At 36.2% G+C, this 19354-nt stretch overlaps 1 protein-coding gene across 1 annotated transcript in view; it reads right to left on the bottom strand.

The window, feature by feature from the left end:
* Window positions 1-326: 326 nt before the first annotated feature.
* The window catches only part of LOC149260012 (LEAF RUST 10 DISEASE-RESISTANCE LOCUS RECEPTOR-LIKE PROTEIN KINASE-like 1.2), a 60908-nt gene continuing 41880 nt past the window's right edge, over window positions 327-19354 (bottom strand). The window contains exons 2-3 of the mRNA XM_089378411.1: window positions 1955-1984; window positions 327-1751 (exon numbers count right to left, since the gene is read on the bottom strand). Of these exons, the coding sequence (XP_089234537.1) occupies window positions 499-1751; window positions 1955-1984 (1283 nt within the window). The 3' untranslated portion in view covers window positions 327-498. The remainder of the gene's footprint in view (window positions 1752-1954; window positions 1985-19354) is intronic.

The following is a 19354-nucleotide window of genomic DNA, read 5'->3' as shown; positions in this document are numbered from 1 at the left end:
TATTTAAAAATTAACCAGAAAAATATCCTAAATTTAATCTATAACTTAGACTATGTCTTGCCAACTATTTCATCTTTAAAATAAACTAATCTTATCAACCATATAAAATCAATAATGATAATAAATAGCATATCTCTCCATAGAATAAATAAATAATAATATATATCAGTGTGTATATTTCTACAATAAAAATTGATATTATTGAATTTTATTCTTTAAATTTTCTTTAATATAAAAAATAATGATGTAGATTTGTACAGATATAATACAATATAAACGGTTAGCACTAATACAAGTAATTGACTAGAACTTAAACTGCTCTTAGTTGAGTTAAAAATGTTCATAGACGTATTTAGCTATTTCGGTTGGATTAAACCCACAGAGAGGAGTATGTTCTGTAAACTGGCTAGTAAAACAACTATATTGTAAAAAAAAACCCTTCTTTGCAGCGATTGTACTGAAACTGGCTGGCAAAGGGCGTGAAGAGTCTTCATAGGTTCAAAGCGATACTTGGTGGATCTCATCACAAAGTGGATGGAAACCATGGTCCTCCTTGGTAGTGGAGGTTATGCTAGCACATTTGTCTTGAACAGATATGGGAGATTCTGGCTCTATGGTTGGCTGTTCGATATCGGAAAATGATCCCCACTGTTCACCTGGAGCTGCTGAGGTAACCTGTGATTTTCTGATTTGCTCAAGCTCAGCAACAACTTCATTCATGTGTGGTCTGTCATCCCTCTCTGGCACTAGGCATCTGAAGGCCAATTCTGCAGCTGCATTCACCTCGACTTTCACATTTGGATTCATTTCAATCTCCAGCTGCTCATCCACTAGTTCATGCACTGCCCCTTCTTGGATCTTCGTCACCGCCAGGTGTGCAAGGTTGATTTCCTTCTTCTTCCGATTTATGTCGACTGCTAATTTCCCAGAGATCATCTCCACTAAAACAACCCCGAAGCTATACACATCAGATTTCTCCGTAAGTTGATAATACTGATGGTATTCTGGGTCAACATACCCGGGTGTGCCTTGTGGAGCAGTAGTGACATGTGAGGCATTACCTGGCATAAGTCTGCTGAGCCCAAAATCTGCTATCTTGACATTGAAATCCTCGTCCAAGAGAATATTGGAGGATTTCACGTCTCTGTGGAATATAGGAGGATCAAGGCTGTGAAGGAAAGCTAAAGCCTGGGCAGTTTGTATAGCAACGTTTAAACGAGTGTCCCATGGTAATCCCTCGGGACTTCTGCGGTGGCCATGAAGATGATCAGCCAAGGTCCCATTTGAGACAAATTCATATACCAGAAGGAGGTCTGGACTGTCTTGATAGGCACAGCCATAAAGACGAACCACATGTGGATGATTCAAGGTTGAAAATGCCATCACCTCGTTGACAAACTGTTCGACCCTTCTAACATTGTCGTGATAAAGCCTCTTTACGGCCACACTTCGTCCATCCCCAAGCTTTCCAAAATAGACGGACGCAAACCCTCCATCCCCAACTTCGTTCTCTTCATCGAAGTAATTTGTAGCTTGACAAAGTTCTTCGTAAGAGAATATAGACAAATTGCTTATCTTAAGCCCACTGAGTCCAGCTGCTTCCGGGTCCTTTCTCTTGTGATTGTTGAAACCAGTGGTAAAATCCCTGCTAAGAGCTTTTCTCTTCTTCACATAAAATATCATGAATACTATGACTGCTAATGCTATCAGCACAGCCCCAGCCCCTCCAATGTATCCAATGTAGCGATTTGCTATAGAATGAATTAGAGATTGATAGCAATATACCCAAAACAGAATATTAGTGAATAGATTGATTGCAACGCCCAAACAGAATATCAATTGAAACAAAATGCAAATTCAGCGCGATCGGTGGAAGAGATCGATGGGAATCCCCAAATAGAATATTAATGGAAACAAAACACTAATTCACCTCCATTGACGAAATCATATTTACCTCTCATACTCGCTGATTTTATTCGACCTCCTGTATCAAGGATCCACAGCGTTTGTCAACAGATTGCATACATAACATCATTTAAGATTACTGTTTAAGAATTGTAAATCATATTTTGTTTCCATCTCTTGTAAGATTGCAAATACCTACAAATGGTATCATAACCAAGGATGCAAGCAAACAGTCGAGTTCTAGATGTGAAGTTGTAACCCACTTGTTTGCTAATCTCCAAGTCTATACAAACATATATTTGTTGTTTGCTAATCTCCAAGTCTATACAAATATATATTTGTTGTTCTCGGTGATACAGTAGAGGAGTGGCAGGTCAAGTGGATTGGTTCATTCCCGATGATGGAAAGGAGAGGGAAGTCAAGTGGATATAAGAGTGCTTAGTGACACAAATGAGGAATTTTAGGTCAGGTTGATTTAGCCAGAGTGCTTAGTGACACAAAAGTGGAATTTTAGGTCAAGTTGATTTAGCCAATGCTTATAGGCAGAGGAGCCGCAAAATTGCATCTAAATTAATGGAGCAAGCAATATGTTTTTGTTCGTAAAAGCAGAGTGCCCACGGAACAATGGTCTTGGATTTTGTAACCTTAGCTGTCGTTACAAAGGGTAGTTGCTTCCATTGTAGACGAGAAGCATTGAGTCCAAAGCTGAGTTTGTTCATGGCGTTTGCTGAAGGGTTGTTTGTGTCTATAGCCGCAGTCGTGGAACAGCGTTTGAGTCGCATATATAGAGGTTACAAGTGGATATCCTTATTTTCCCAGTCATGGAGTGCTTTTTTATTAGTGAAACGATATATGTACTTTCTAAAAAAACATAGCTGAAGTTTGCAATGCTTCTAGAAGCTAAGTAGTGGAAGTTTGCAATACTTCTTGGGTAATGGGATTTATTTTCTTTGGCGAGAGGATATATATATAAAAGGGGAAAAATGGATTTGGAGGGAGCTTGTGTAAAGATTAATGATAAAGATGACAAATGACAAAATTTAAGATGGAGAAGTTTAATGCTAAAAATAACTTTTAGTTATGGAAACTTAAATGTGAGATTTTCTATTGCAATGAAGATGGCATAAGGCATAAGGTATTAGACTACAAGAAGAATATGACCCTTGAAAAATGGAAAATTTGGATACTTAACAAGAACAAGCTTATTGAGCAAGATGGAAATCTTTTATATGGAAAATTTCTCTATAAAATGAATCTACTTGAAGAGGTAAGTTTATAGTTTAAAAATGTAAGAAGTGCAAAAATTGAATATTATTAATATCTTTAATTATCACTTGACTAGTATGGAATCCACTTGAAGAAGTAAGTGTATAGTTTAAAAATGTAAGAAGTACAAAAATTGAAGATCCTTAATATCCTTAATTGTCATTTGACTAGTATGGATATAAAAATGGATAATGAAGATAAAGGTAGTTACTTTGTTTTCCAATAAAAAACTCCTTCTCAAAGGAAGAGGTGACTATACGAAATGAGAGGTCCTAAATCATTAAAGCTTTTAGTTGGCCAATCAATTAATAGTAGTTAATGAGGTTGTTTCTTAGTGATATATTAAATGAAGTACAAAAATTGAAGATCATTAATACCCTTATTTGTCACTTGAAAGAAATCCTCTTCAAAGGATGAGGTGACTAGATGGAATGAGAGGTCCCAAATTATTAAAGCTTTTAGTTGGCCAATTAATTCATAGTAGTTAAGGAGACTGTTTCCTAGCGATATATTAAGTAATTTGCTAATGATTAACTTAAAAAAATCCTAATAATTAACTTTAAAAAATTTGAGAATCATTTAAATAAAAAGAGTCGCTTTCTCCACATTATTCAAAAAGATAAAAAATCTATAATTTATTTTCTCAATAAAATTTTCAAAATAATAAAAATTACTAAACTATACTTTATAAAAAAAATTTAAAAATTTAAAAAATAAACCAAAAATATTTGAAAACTCACTACTCTAATTTATAAAATAATATACTCAACATCCTCATTTTCAAATTAGGATGATTTTTTAAATACTTTACGTTGAGGGTGTAAAGTAGCCAGTAATGATAGAATATATATATATATATATATATATATATATATATATATATATATATATATATATATATATATATATATATAATTTTTTATTATTTTTATAAAAATTAAAAATATAAATTATAATATAAAAATAAAGACAATGTACATCAATAAAGAGATTCCCTGTTGAAACGTAAATATTTTTTATACTTAAAACAATTGGACTACGATAATCTAGCATAGCAAAACATTTTGACCGCTTTTATGTTCATGAATTCATTGTCAGCAATATGACGGACTTGAAATCATGGATCATTCCATCCAAAATCTCTGACCACTTCCCCATTTTGCTTAATTGGACTGATATTAACAATCACAAGGATCTACCTTTTAAATTTAACCTTTTTTGGCTAAAGGAGACGAATTTCATTGAACTGGTGTACTCTATCTGACAAACTCCTCTTGATGTCTCTATTTATAGGAAAATGGACAAAATCAATCACAAGTTGAGAATTCTCGAGAAAAAGACCAAACGTCGGGCTCACCAAAAGAAAGGGAATCTGATTAAGGAATTACTATCCATCAACAAACAAGTAAAATCATTGGAGGAACCAAACGACCCTGCATACTTCTCATAATCTAGTAAGCTTGAGATACTTCAATTGGAATGTCGTAGATCACAAATTCTACTTGGCCAGGTAGAAGCTCTCCAACAGAAGAGTCAGCTTATGTGGGTAGAGGCTGGGTATAAAAATAGAATTTTTTTCCACAACAAGATATCTCGGAGGCAACAAAAAAAACTTGATATCGAGCATCAAGTCAGAGTCTAGTGCTCAACTCACATCACAAAAAGATATAGAAGGGGAGGCTCTGAGCTATTATAACGTCATTTGTCGCTCTAGGGAAGATGTCCCTTTCAACAAACAGTTGGAACAATGTCCATTTTTGCCCTTTTCGACAAAAGTGTAGGAAAACGATCAAATGGAACGACCTGTTACAAAGGAGGAGATTCTATCTATATTGAAAGAACTAGCCAGAGGTAAAAGTCCCGGTCCAGATGGATGGACCATGGAAATTTTTCTACATTTCCAGGAAATTATAATTGGTAAGCTCACTGAAATGGTCGAAGAATCCAGAAATCTTGGCTGGGTCTCTAGTGCTACCAATGCTACATTTATCTCCCTTATCCCGAAGATTGATAAACCCACCTCTTTTTCTGATTATCATCCCATCACTTTGTGCAACACCATCTACAAACTGATATTGCAAACCATTTCCAATTAGCTAAAGCCCTTCTTGTCGAAATATATTTCTCCTAAATAATTTCGCTTCCTAGAGCACCGACAGATCTATGATGTTGCAGCTATCAGTCAGGAATGTACACGCTCCATTAAAAGTCAGGAATGTACACACTCCATTAAAACTCGAAATTTGGATGCCTTTCTCATGAAGATTGATTGAACAAAGCATTTGAATGTGTTGACTGTGAACTCTTATGGATGATCTTGTTGAAGATTGGGATCAACAATAAAATGATTAAATGGATTAAATCTTGTATCAAATATGCATCCTTTTCTATCATTATTAATGATTTCCCTACAAGCTTCCTTCCAGCCCCTAGGGGACTCCGACAGGGTTGTGCTCTGTCTCCTCTTTTATTCCTCATCATTATTGATGGTCTAAGTAGAAGATTTATGGAGGCCCGTGATAGAGGTATTCTTATAAGTTGCTTGATTGTCGAAGCATTCCCCCTCTCAAATCTACTGTTCGTGGATGATTTATTGGTGATAGGGAAGTCCGACCCTAAAGAATGAAAGTTGATTTTCAACATTATTGAGTATTTTGGGCTTGCTTCGGGCCTATTCATGAACTAGTCAAAATCCTTTCTAATCTCTGGCGATCCTGAAGCGAAAAGATCATTGGTGATCGCCAATATGTTTGGGGTTGAAGTAAACCATTTGGACAAGGGTTTTAAATACTTAGGGTTCAATTTGAAGCCGAATGGATACAAGAATGTGAACTGGGACTGGTTCATCCTCAAAATTGAAAAGCGACTCGTCCAGTGGTCACACAAGTGGATCTCACTAGGCATTCGATTCATTCTCATCAAACTCATCCTAACTAGTATTCCTATTTACTAGATGCATATTTATAAATTTCTTACGAGAGTTATCTGTAAGATAAATCCCATTATGACATGTTTCTTATCGGCTAGTACCAAATCTGATCGTAAATTCGACTGGGCTAGTTTGGAGCTGCTTAATTTTCCTGTTGTAAGATTTTTGAGATACACAGATCTAGATCTGCAAAACAATAAACAAGCTTGCAAGAGAAGGAAGGAAGCGAGCAAGAATTGAGAAAAGAAAAAAATTGATTCTACAATATTAGTTTTAGAATAAATACATAAAAGCAACTAAGTTAAGCTTAGTTGTACATGCAATAACTAAATCTAACTAAAGCTAAGTGTGCTTTATCTTATGTTAATGTGTACATGTGCCACATGCAAGCAATAAGTTAACTGGAGCTAATCTAGGTGCATGTACACCAACACAGCTAGTCTAAGTGCATGTACACCAACACCCCCCCTTAAGCATAACTTAGGTGAGTGTGATGCAAAATGAATGAGTCCCGGCAACACGGCCATTTTAGGTACCCATATACAATGCATAAAAAGGAGGAAAGAGGGAAAACCCAGTGGGAAGAAAACCCCCCCTCAAAATATAATGCAAAAGTAGAGAAAAGACAACTGCTAAGCAGTTGTGTCCTTCACCCCGAGACGATCTCACAGGAATCGAAACTTCTGCTTAGTGAAAGTCTTGGTGAAGATGTCAGCAATCTGCTCGGAACTAGGACAATACTGAAGATCGATGATCCCATCATGAATGAGTTCTCTAATGAAGTGCATGTGGATCTCGATGTGTTTGGTACGCTGCCGCTGCACTGGATCTCTGCAAAACTTTAGCGTACTTTGATTATCGCATCAGACTACAGTTGGATTATGGACACTAATCCCAAGCTCAGATAGGAAATGTTGTAGCCAAATTGCCTGAATAGTGGCATTGACTGCTCCTCTATACTCGGCCTCTGCTGATGATAAAGCAATGGCAGCCTGCTTCTCACTTGACCAAAAAATTGGGTCGGATCCCAAACTAAGTACATAACCGGAAGTAGACTTGCGATCAATGGTGTCGCCAACCCAGTCTGAATCTGTGAACCCGATGAGATTCAAAGAACAATTGGCTGCATAATGAATCCCATAGGTGATTGTCCCCTGGACATATCGAAGGATGCGCTTTGCAGCATTCCAGTGTAACTCATGTGGCTCCTGCATGTATCTGGAAACTACTCCGACAGCATAGGAGAGATCAGGACGGGAGTGAGTGAGATAAAGAAGACTTCCCACAAGCTGGCGATACAATGTGCAATCAACCAATGGTGTGTCTTTGCCATTCTCAAGCTTTATCCCTGATAAGAAAGGTGTGGCTGTTGGCTTTCAGTCACTCATGTGAAATCGTGCCAAAAGATCTCTGGCATATTTTGGTTGAGAAATGGTAATGCCAGAATCACACTGATGGATCTCTAGTCCAAGGAAGAAATTTAGCAAGCCCATGTCTGTCATAGAAAACCGCTTATGCAATGCAGTTTTGATGTTAGTAATGACAGAAGCTGAACTACCCGTTTTCAAAAGATCATCTACGTAGAGTATTATGATCAACAAGGAGTCAATTTTCTTCAGAAAATAAACATTGGAATCAGATTTGCAGCGTACAAAATTTTGATATAACAAATAAGAATCCATCTTTGCATACCATGCTCTAGGTGCCTGCTTGAGGCCATAGAGAGACTTCTTTAGTTTGCATACCAGAGATGAATTCTGCATGTATCCCGGTGGCTGCTCCATGTAGATTTCCTCCTCGAGATCACCATGAAGAAAGGCATTCTTCTCATCCATATGATGCACCTCCCATCCTCTTGCTGCTGCAATGGAGAGAGCTAGCCGAATGGAATCCATTTTTGCCACTGGAGCAAAAGTCTCATCATAGTCAACACCATGTACTTGCTGAAAACATTTTGCTACCAATCGTGCCTTATATCGACTAACTTGGCCATTTGATGCTTTCTTGGTCCGGTAAACCCACTTGCATCTCACAAGTTTGCGATTTGAAGGTAGCGGAACCAAATCCCAAGTCTGGTTCTCAATGAGAGAGTTATATTCCTCATCCATGGCGGCTTCCCATTCAGGATGCCCATTTGCTTCTGCATAAGTTTGTGGATCAGATCCATGCATCATATAAGCATGCATGGGCATGGATGGCTCCATAGCTAAGAGTGCTTGCAGATCTTCCTCAAACAGAGGGATAGAGGCAGGATCATCAAGGATATCACTCATGTTGCACCATTTTTGTGTTGAAGGTGGTCGAGAATCTTCCGAACTACATGCAGAAGTATGATCTCGATGTTCAACAACTGGTGGTCTAACAGGGGTCACAGGAAAAGACTCATCTTCATCAGAATGCTGGTCTGAAGTTTCATCTGCATACTCATCAATGAGTGGTGATGAAAATTTGGTAACAAGTTCATCTACTGGTGCATGCGAAATATCTTTGTCAAACTTTACACTCCTTTCAATAAAGAGCTCTTCAGTGGGGATATCAAGCAATCTGTACCCTTTGACTTCATCAGAATATCCAACAAACATGCATGCTTTGCTTTGAGGCTCCAAAGCCTTTCTCTTCTCTAGAGGAATGTGGGCCCATGCTCGAGATCCAAAAATGCGGAAATGACTAACTTCAGGTTGCATGCCAGTCCAAGCCTCAAAAGGTGCTTTTCCAGTAACAGATTTATGAGGAGATCTGTTCTGGATGTATGAGGCACAATTAATAGCTTAGGCCCACAATTTCGACGGAAGAGATCTTGCATGCAACATGCAATTAGCCATCTCTTTCAAAGATCGATTTTTCCTTTCAGCCACGCCATTTTGCTGTGGAGTGTAAGGAACTGTATGCTGCAACTATATGCCTGCTTCATCACAAAGATTCTTGATATCTTTGTTGACATATTCCGTCCCATTATCTGTGCGGAGTATTTTGATGTGTTTTCCAGACTGATTTTCCGCATGCGCTTTGAAAATCTTTAGATGTTGAAAAACTTCAGACTTGAGTTTCAAGAAGTAAACCCAAGTGAATCTCGTGTAATCATCTATAAATGACAACACATATCTTGCTTTGCTCATTGAAAGCACCGAAAATGGACCCATGAGATCACTGTGTACAAGTTCCAAAGGTGAAGAGGCTCTCCATGCATGCCCCTTCTCGAATTTTTCTTGTTGATGCTTTCCAAGAGCACATCCATTACAAACACCATCTGAAAATTCAATGGTTGGCAATCCTTTGACCATCCCTTGCTTACTAAGCTATTGCATATATCTGAAATTCAAGTGCCCAAATCTCTCGTGCCAAATCCTACTTTCTTCATTTGCATGCGTAAGTAGCAAAATAGAATCTGATTGAGGAACAAAATCAGAAAATGTATACAGACGAGATTGATCATTTACCTTGCCAGATGCAATCTTCAAATTGGTTTGCATGTCATAAATGCTCATGGAATCTGGGGTAAATTCCACTTTCCTTCCACTGCCTGTTTGTGTCATCTGATACACTGAGAGAAGATTCACAGAAAGCCTTGGAATATGCAAGACATTTTCAAAACTTCCATCTTCGAAATGCACTCTTCCTTGTCCAGTTGCTACAACTCCAGAATTATCCCCCATGAGAATGGGAGGACCTGAGTATGCATGTAGAGAAGAAAAGGATTCCTTTGAAGAAGCCATATGATGTGAAGCTCCTGAATCGATGATCCATTCTTGTGGTGCAGAATGAAGAGCAATCAAAGCATGCCCGTTACCTCTTGGATCTGGTGATTTTTCTCCAGACTTCTTCTTAGCATTCTCAGGAATGTGGTCTCCAAGATTGTGTTGCTAGAGTGTCTGCGCCATAAGATCTATAGTCTTCTTCATGCATGCAGATTCAGGATGAAAACCACGGTGGCAATAATTGCACATTGATTGCCCTTTCGTTCCTTTCCTTTCCTTTGAGCTAGATGATCCATCAGGGGGTTTGGGATGTCCTCCCTTTCTTGGATCAGGATCCTTCTTCCCTTTTCCTTTCTGATGGTCTTTGGAATTTGCCTTTCCTTTTGCATGCACAGTAAGTGCATGCGCTTTGGAATTTTTAAGTGTGCCCATTTTGATGAGCTTATCTTGCTCATGCATCAAAGACTGAATAAAAGAATCCAGTGAGGGCATCTTCCAAGCTGCACCAGTTGCAGATCTGACTGTGTGGAATGTAGAGATGAATACTGCATACTCTGGACCAAGTTTTGATCAAATGGAAAGAATCAACTGATTTTCTTGCTTGGATTTGTCGATCCCGCATGCTTTCAGCTGAACCAAAAAGGCTTTATACCTTGTGAAAAAATCTTGAATGTTCTCAAAGTTTCTCGGATCTAATGAGTTTAACTCATTTTCGAGAATGTGACCTTGCATTTCATCCTGTTTTCCAAACAATCCTTCCAAAATTTTCCATACTTCATTTGAAGTTGAACATGATTCAACATGAAATAGCAGTTCCGGAGAAATAGATAAACATAGGATGCCGAAGGCCTCGTCCATGCGATTGAAATATCTTGTTTTCTCCATTGCCGATGTTGGTTCAACTTCCGTTTCCATGGTTATTCGAAATAAGCCTCTACTTCTGAGATGAAGTTGAATCTTTGGCTTCCATTTGAAATAATTATATGGAGTGAGAATTGCCAATTGTGGAAACTCCAATTTAGACTCCATTCTTTGTTGTTGCTTCAATCTTCTGAACCTGCAAATAAAATTGCTTGTGCACTGATTACAAATCCCTGTTCTCTGATACCATGTAAGATTTTTGAGATACACAGATCTAGATCTGCAAAACAATAAACAAGCTTGCAAGAGAAGGAAGGAAGCGAGCAAGAATTGAGAAAAGAAAAAAATTGATTCTACAATATTAGTTTTAGAATAAATACATAAAAGAAACTAAGTTAAGCTTAGTTGTACATGCAATAACTAAAGCTAACTAAAGCTAAGTGTGCTTTATCTTATGTTAATGTGTACATGTGCCACATGCAAGCAATAAGTTAACTGGAGCTAATCTAGATGCATGTACACCAACACAGCTAGTCTAAGTGCATGTACACCAACACCTGTCAATCAAGGTGGCTGGGACCTTAAAGACATAACTTTTTTTAACTTGGCTCTCCTATTAAAAAAATTCTGAAGAGTAGTGAGCAGTGATGGCCTCTAACACCGTGCTATCACAACAAAATACCTTCAGAACAAGTATTTTATTAGTTGGATATGATATGGTGCTTTGGACCCATATCAAATATCATTTTCATGGTGCAGTCTTCTCTCGACCAAGCACTGAATTTTTGGAAATATTTGTTGGAAGTTGGCTTCGGTTCCATCCCAGAGATCGAGTTAGACTCACTTGCTGGAATGACATGTACTCACCTATTATCCCCTCCTCTCATTACATTTATGCATAATCAAGGTTTTTATGTGATCAAAATTATGACATATGCTTCACTTTCCACTTTATTTTTCACTCCTTGGAAGAATGCATATGAGATTGGGCTACCTGACCCTCTGATCCCAGAATGGAAGTCATACATTATCAATCTGAAACTATCGGGGGTTATTCTTTCACCCAAAGAAGGCAGTCTAATATGGTTTGGAGGATAACAACATGGAAAAGACATAGTAAAAGAGGCATATCGACTAATTTCCTTGCCTCCTAGCCTAAATTTTCTACACTCTTGGCTTTCTCAGTCTTGGAAATGGAATTTCCCATTGAAATTAATGTGTTTCTCTTGGTTGATGGTTCATAATCGGATTATGACATGGGAAATCCTATGTAAGAGAGGCTACCAGGGTCTGGGTAGATGTTGCCTTTGCCAATATCATGGTGAGGATGTCAATCATCTTTTTATTAACAGTCCTTTCTCAACTTCGTTTTGGACTCGGGTACTTCACTTGATCAAATCTCCTCCAGTTTGGGATCATTTGGACATTGTCTCCTTCGTTGGCAATTGGACTGTAGGTAACAAACATCTCCGGACATTGGTCTCCTTCATCATATAGGAATTTATTGGGCTAGGAATGCACTTATTTTTGAGCAAGTACAACCTGACATTTAGCAGAATAACTCCAAAATCATCTCTCCATCCAGAGTTTTCAGCCTCAACATCTCTCGCCCCCAAGTGTCCTCCTCCAACTCACAACATATGGGTTGAGTTTCTTATTGGTTTTATTGATAGGGCTTCCTCTTTTGGTCTCTGTGGATGTGGCATGGCCATCACTTAGGACCATAACACCTTTACCCTTTCCATTGGCATTGTGCCACTCGCTCCAATACTCATTCTGAGCTCCATGCCCTCTGGGGTGTTCTTTATTGTGCTATCTGGCTTGGATTGAGGAGACTAACTATTTCTAGAGACTCTAAAATTGTCATGGATTGGGAAAATTAGCAGGGCTGCTTGAACGCTTTGTCCCTTTCCACTTGGAAACTAAAAACTAAGTCCATGGTCAAGGAATTCAACTATATTTCTATTTCCCATATCTATCGGAGTCAAAATGGAGAAGCAGACTGACTTTCCAAGGATGGATGTACCTTGGAGCCTGATTGGTTCTTATTCCAGTTATTTGAACATAACATTCTGCAGGGGACATTACATTTCACAGGATTTTTTTGCCCGATTACTCCCTATGCTATTTTTTTTGTTAACAATCCTCTGTCTTAAATGTATTTTCTGTTTAAAGTCCTTTGTTTTTTACAAAAGTTGTATTTTCCCAAGAGGAAAGTCACATGAAAATTGACATCTTGTTGTGGAATGGTCCGTTTATATTCTGTCATTATGTACTTCCCAATGAATTATATTCTGTCACCTGATGATGTAAGAGAATTGTTCTTCCCAATGAATTATGTACTTTCTTTGCCACTTCAATAGAACACTATTTTTTCATGCTTGGAAAAAAATGTGCTCGTTTGTTTCATTTCACAGAGTGAGCCTGTAAAACAGAGAGTTGGTCATGGACTCAGCACAGAGGCATTGGTAAGTACTTTAAAGTTTGCGAGATATAGACGACAGAGGAAAATGTTTACCTTTCAATATTTCTTAACCGACGCCAAGACTACCCATTACACATATCATTGTTGAGAAAATTAAATAGTTTCTACCAAAACTAAATAGTTTGGGAATGAAAGGACAAGAGGGGTTTAGTTTTAAAGTCCTTTCCCTTTTAAATAATCAATAAGGGAGCTAGCCACGTCAAAAAGGAAGATTGTAATTATGGAAGAAGTCAGTCACTTCAAAGAGGTAATTATTCACTAGGGGTGTTGGTAACATTAGACAGACAGGGTATTTCCTTAGAACAATATTTATTGACTAGTGCATAGATTTGTGCTTCCACCCGGGCTTTAGGATGCGAATTCTTGTTTTTAACAGTAAATTTAGAAGATTTACGAAGTTCTTGTTTTTAATAGTAAATTTAGAAGATTTACAAAGACAATTGTACAAATGAGGATATTTAGGTTGATATGTTATATATATGGTAGATTGCGGTATATGGGTGAGGCTATTTGTAAATCGATTCCATACACGAAAACTCGAGAGGCTGAAGCTGGTGATGGGACATTCTTTCATATTGCTTGTATCGCCGAAGTTGGTGATGGGACTTTCTTTCATATTGCTTGTATCCTCTTACACTACAGGTGTATGGGTGATGCCTCCAGATATTTGAACACAGGTGAGACTATTTGCCAATCGATTCCAAACACCCAAACTCTAGAGGCTAGAGTTGGTGATAGGACTTGCTTTCATATTGCTTGTATCCTCGTACACTACGGGCATATCGGTCATACCTCCAAACATTTTGAACAGGCGCATAGACTTTTTATCAAAAAAATTTGATAGACTTATTATAATTTAAATTTTGTTATATTTTTAAATAATATTATAAAATAATTATTTAGAAAAGTAGTGAGCTAATTATATGATAAATAATTTTGATTTTTTAAAATATAAATTTTAATTACTCAATTCTTTTTTTCTGAATAATGGAAAAAAAATTGAATGAAAGAAATTGGCCTATTTCTAAGCTCAAAGGCAAGGGTGAGGTTAACTCACTTAAGAGTGCATTTTGAGGCCCTAAGCCGTGATAATAATATTTATGGAGCTTATCATGTCATTAATGGGGCCATAAACCTTAATGGGTGGAGAGGATAATAATTGTTTCATCAAAATATTTTTAATTAATTTTAATCACTTAAATTATAATAAAGAATAGCACTAAATACACAATAATTTAAAGTTTAATCACTGAAATTATAATAATAAATAAAATAAATTTATATTACAAGCTTTATCATTAAAATTATGATTTTTCATGATAAAATTTATTTTATAATTAAATAAATTTATAAAAAAATAGATATAATTCTTAATAATTATAAGGGTTTATATTTTGAAATTGGAAAGGAATTTCCAAATTAAATGATAATTGTATTTCATCATCACCGTCCTTTTTAATTTTCACTATTTAATTTTAAAATAATGGAAAAATTAACAACCTTTGTCGCTATTGTCACCTCCCCTATTTGCGTTGGTGTTGGTGTGCCATTTTGTACTATCCAGAGACAACAAAATGGTCAACGTTAATTTTGCATCAAAATGCAATCAAAAGATCAGATTTCAAGATTTCATCAAAAATGCAATCGGGTGTGACAGGGTAATTGGGGCGAGAAGATGTGTAGGATTTAGATGTAATGTAAGAAAGATTGTTTTAATTTAATTTTATAATATTTTTTGAATTTAATCTAAGAGAAAAAAGGTATGGGCAAGATATAGTGGTGTAAAATAATGATTATGTAAGCATATTTAAATTTAATTAATAAGCATATAAAAACTTAATACATACAATATACTTACGACAAGATTCATAACCTTGGGTATTCACCCCATTTTACCCTCGATATTATTAACTTATAAATAGGTTTTGTTGGGATACTATGGTCCAATACCATGGCTTATCATTAATCTGCCTAAAAACTGAAAATCATGTCAAAATCAAAATATTTTGTTTTAATTTTTTTAATAACATTTTAAAAATTAAATCTAAAAGAAAAAAGTTTTGAGGGAGAGATTGTAATGTAATGTAAACATTTTGACTTGGTATAATTACATAAAATTAAAATAAAATAAGAACACATAAATTAATAATTATATTTACATAGAGAGACACTCTCTCTAGCCTAGTATGGTAGAGATGTTGAAATGTAATATTTAACATTTTGAACAAGTCAAATTAGATAAAATTAAAATTAAATAAAATTAAATAAAGATATTAATGTAATGAAATGTAAACGTTTTAACTTGGTTAATATAAAATATAAAAATAAAAATAAAATAATTCTATAAAAATAAAAGTAGCCCATGGTATTGATCCATGGCATTGACCTATGATATTCATGTGGAATATAGCCTATTTAAAGGGAAAATTAAACCATCCTAGATCTATCTTAACTCTGGATCTACCAAGCATCGAGAGGGATCAAATCTCTTGATATTGAATATGAAAGGTTTTGAATTCTAGAATCAAATTCATAATTATAAAATTCTCTCCTAAAAATCTTCCTCAAAAGTTATTTCTAAGGTTTGATGCATATCTATATTTACTAGGCATTTAATTTATATAACTATATTAGTTATATGTTCTATAATCTTAATAAGAAAAAAAAGACACAAATTCGATGAAACGTCACTGTCATTTGGACTTTTAAGAAAGATGATAGGGTGGATTAGGTAAACTTGACTTGGTCAAATTTCTTGATGCTCCAAGTTTAATGGCACCCATGGTTCTTCCCATGGTATTAATCCTAGTTGTATCCTATTTAAATGCTAAAAAACTCCATGATACTTTGTCCTTTTGGCTAGTGAGATTAAAGAACGGTGTCTTCAAACACCACCACTTCCCTCAATGCTCCATGATCCTAATTTTTAGTTTTAGAGCTGAAGGTGGATGGAGAGAGACGCAAAGCTTGGTGAATATCTGAACCATAGTGGTAAATATGAGAGCCTGGCGAAAAGTGGATGTGAAGGATAGAGTGCTAGTAATAAGTTGCTAATAAAAGGTGGCACTACAGGTAGATGCCACTTGAAATAAGGTGATGACATGCCAACACTATAGAGGGGGATGAAGGACTGATTCCCTGAATGAGATAGAAGAGTAGCCAAGAAACCTTAAGCGAGGGACATGTCTGGTGTTGAAATGTTTAGATCAACACTATGTGCTATGGTGGAGAGGCAAAAAAGTAAGGAGTTGTGGATGGATAGCTTTAAAGATGGCCAGAAGGAAGAATATGAGGTGCATAAGGAATCAATGAAGATGTCGTCCTTTTTTTTTTATAGCAAAACATGGTGCAAAAGTTATGATAGCCAACATTGATGACACTAAAGGTGAGAATCTTTTTATCTCTTTGGCTCTAGTTGTGGCATACATACATTGTGATGTGAGCAGAGAAAGACTTGCAATCCCCTAGAATTAAGACTATGGTAAATATGACTGATGAAGGTGTTTTTGATGTCCATAAGAAGTTGGTGTATCATGTTGAGTGGATGTGAGTTATGCATCAGAATTTGGATGAATGAACAAAGATGGTAAGAGTAAAAAAAATAAAGAGATGGTGAGCAACCAGATCAATTAATGGAAGTTTGAGGCACAAGACTAAAGCCAATTGCATTAGTAGAAACGAGAGGTAATCTTATGGCTTTAAGTGTAGATACAATGGATATAATATTTTTATAATGTTGTTCCTTTCATTGAAAATACATTGCAAATGCCTACTAATTTATAGATTATTACTACAGGCATGAGGTAGTGTTCTAATGTGAGATCACTCTTCAACACTCTGAATTCAACAAGGTTGTGATATGACGTGCCACTTTAGTATTGTCGTGATATTTTAAGAATAATATTCAATGGCATGAGGATCACACTTTAATAATAGTAATAATAAATGCAAGTTGTGTTAATAATGACATTATGTAGATCACGCAGTGTTGAAAAGTCAGGATCGGACAATATATAGTGAAAGACAGAGGTGGTATTGACCATAGAAATAAAATAACAAAGATGGAGTCAATAGTGTTGAAGGTTAATGAAGGAGTCAGTATGTAATGTGTGAACACCCTCAGGGTTTTGGTTCAAGTTGTGAAATCCTATCATAGGCATGTGCATTTCCCTAAGAAGTTGTAAGACATAATGTTAAGGAAAACATGTTGCATAGGAGAACACATTATTATAAGGTCTTAAGAGTTTTCTTAGGCATACATGTAGTGCAGTACCGTATGGAATAATGAAGTTGTGCAATTAACCACTTGGAGAGGTGTTGGGTCCTTCGTTTTTCGATAAATTTTGATTAAATTTTAATCAGAAAAGGGTTGCTAGAATGGCCAATGCAAGTCGAAAGGAAAATTATCAAACTAGTCAGAAGTTAAGAAAAGAAATAGGACAATGATAAGTGAGAGTTGAAAGTAGTTACCTTGGGAACTAGATAATCTACAAAAGGTAAATCTACGCACTAGATTTTGAAGGAATCAAGATGATAAGGACCAAAGCACCCATATTTTGTTAAATTGGACCAGATCAAATGGACAAAGTCGTAAAAGTGGACCAGATAAACCGAGCGTGATCAAGGAAGAAAATGTATAAAAATCCTAAGTAGAATGAGCTAAGAGAGATTCTTCTCAATCTATGTCGAGATGTTGTCAGATTGAAGATCTAACCTCTTAGATTGTGAATTAGACTTATTAGGCTTCACTCTGATATATTTCTCTGATGATTTTGCACACTGACACAAATCTGTAATGTAATGATCTTGTACTATTATAGAATGAAGTATTCTAGGGTAACTTTGTGTATGAGAGTATGGAATGACTAATTTGGATTTTCCCCTTTAAAATTTTCATTTTATAGTATGATGATTGATTCTCTCAGTATTCATTGTTGTGAATGAAAAGGCTAACATTGCACTAAACTATAATGGAGCCATTTGTTGGCAACAGGAGGTCAAACCTTTGGTCTACCAAGTCTAATTTTGTGCCAACAAATGGTTCCATTGTTGGGACCCATATACTATAAGGGGATCTAGAGCATGGTGTCGAGGATTCTTAAAGGAGATATTCAAGAATGGTGGTATGAGAATATCGAACCATTTGTCTTACAACAAGCTCAACTAAGAAATAATAATTTAGAGTGGGTTAAGGAGGATATTTATATGCTGAATCTTCTTGTGATCAGTACAAAATGTTCCAGTGTAAGTTTCCTGAAGAAATCCATAATTGGTTATGTTGATTTTAAATCAAAGCGAGAGTTGGAAACCGTCTTAGATTTTGTCGAACCTGGACTACCATTGATTTAGCTAACTTAGATCGGTTGGATACTTAGCGAACTAGAGCTGTATATTTATGGGTGAAAGTAACTCTGGAAAGTTATATCATTGAATTTGCTTCAAAAGATCACCAATTATTTTCCAAAGCAATATTAAAGTACGGGTTGCGGGATGGTTGCTGAAAGAAATACCCTTATGGATTAACATTTTGATGGTAGAAGGAAACCTATTGCCATTTCAAGGAAATAATATGGCAACTTAAAACCTTAGGTATTGGGGGTGGGGATTAGGGGATAGATGCTACCTGGTTGCGAAAGATGAAGACCTATTGCGATCGATGAAAATGAGTCATGGAGGGCTCGAGACATAAGGGAAAGCAAAAGAGCATAAAGAACTGATGGATAGTTGTAAAAGAAGTTGTGGGAAATTTGGAGATGTGAGAGAGAGTTACACCAAATAGGACAGGTTTTGAGTAGTCCTATGTTGCAGATAGGAGGACTAAGTAGCCTAGAGTTATGAAGTACATAAGTCGGTAGTAGAGTAAATTCTAGCCAAATAGGAGGTGTTGTAAGCAATGTCATAGGAAAGATGAATGGAAGAAATGGAGTCCACGTGAGTCAGAGGGAGTCAAGAAGTAGGAATTTCCTAGATAGTCACTTGAAATCATAGACCAAAGTACTCCTCATGATGATGAAATGTATTTTGTTATGTAAAGAATTTTCTCTTAAGATTATGTATCTCCTGTAAGTAATAGTCCTCTGAATAATAAAATAGGTTAGTTCTCCCCCTTACCTTCCCCTAGTATTTTATTAAGATCCTACTTGTTTTGTTTCAAATCTAATTAAGACTTTAAAATTCCATAAATTTCATAGTGCAGTCACAGTTGATACTTCT

This window comes from Pinus tabuliformis, chromosome 6, assembly GCF_031772625.1.
Source record: "Pinus tabuliformis cultivar Carrire ecotype Pingquan chromosome 6, CPIR1, whole genome shotgun sequence".
NCBI lineage: Eukaryota > Viridiplantae > Streptophyta > Pinopsida > Pinales > Pinaceae > Pinus > Pinus tabuliformis.
The sequence above is the reverse complement of the archived record's forward strand: the minus strand, read 5'-3'. Positions and strand labels throughout refer to the sequence as shown.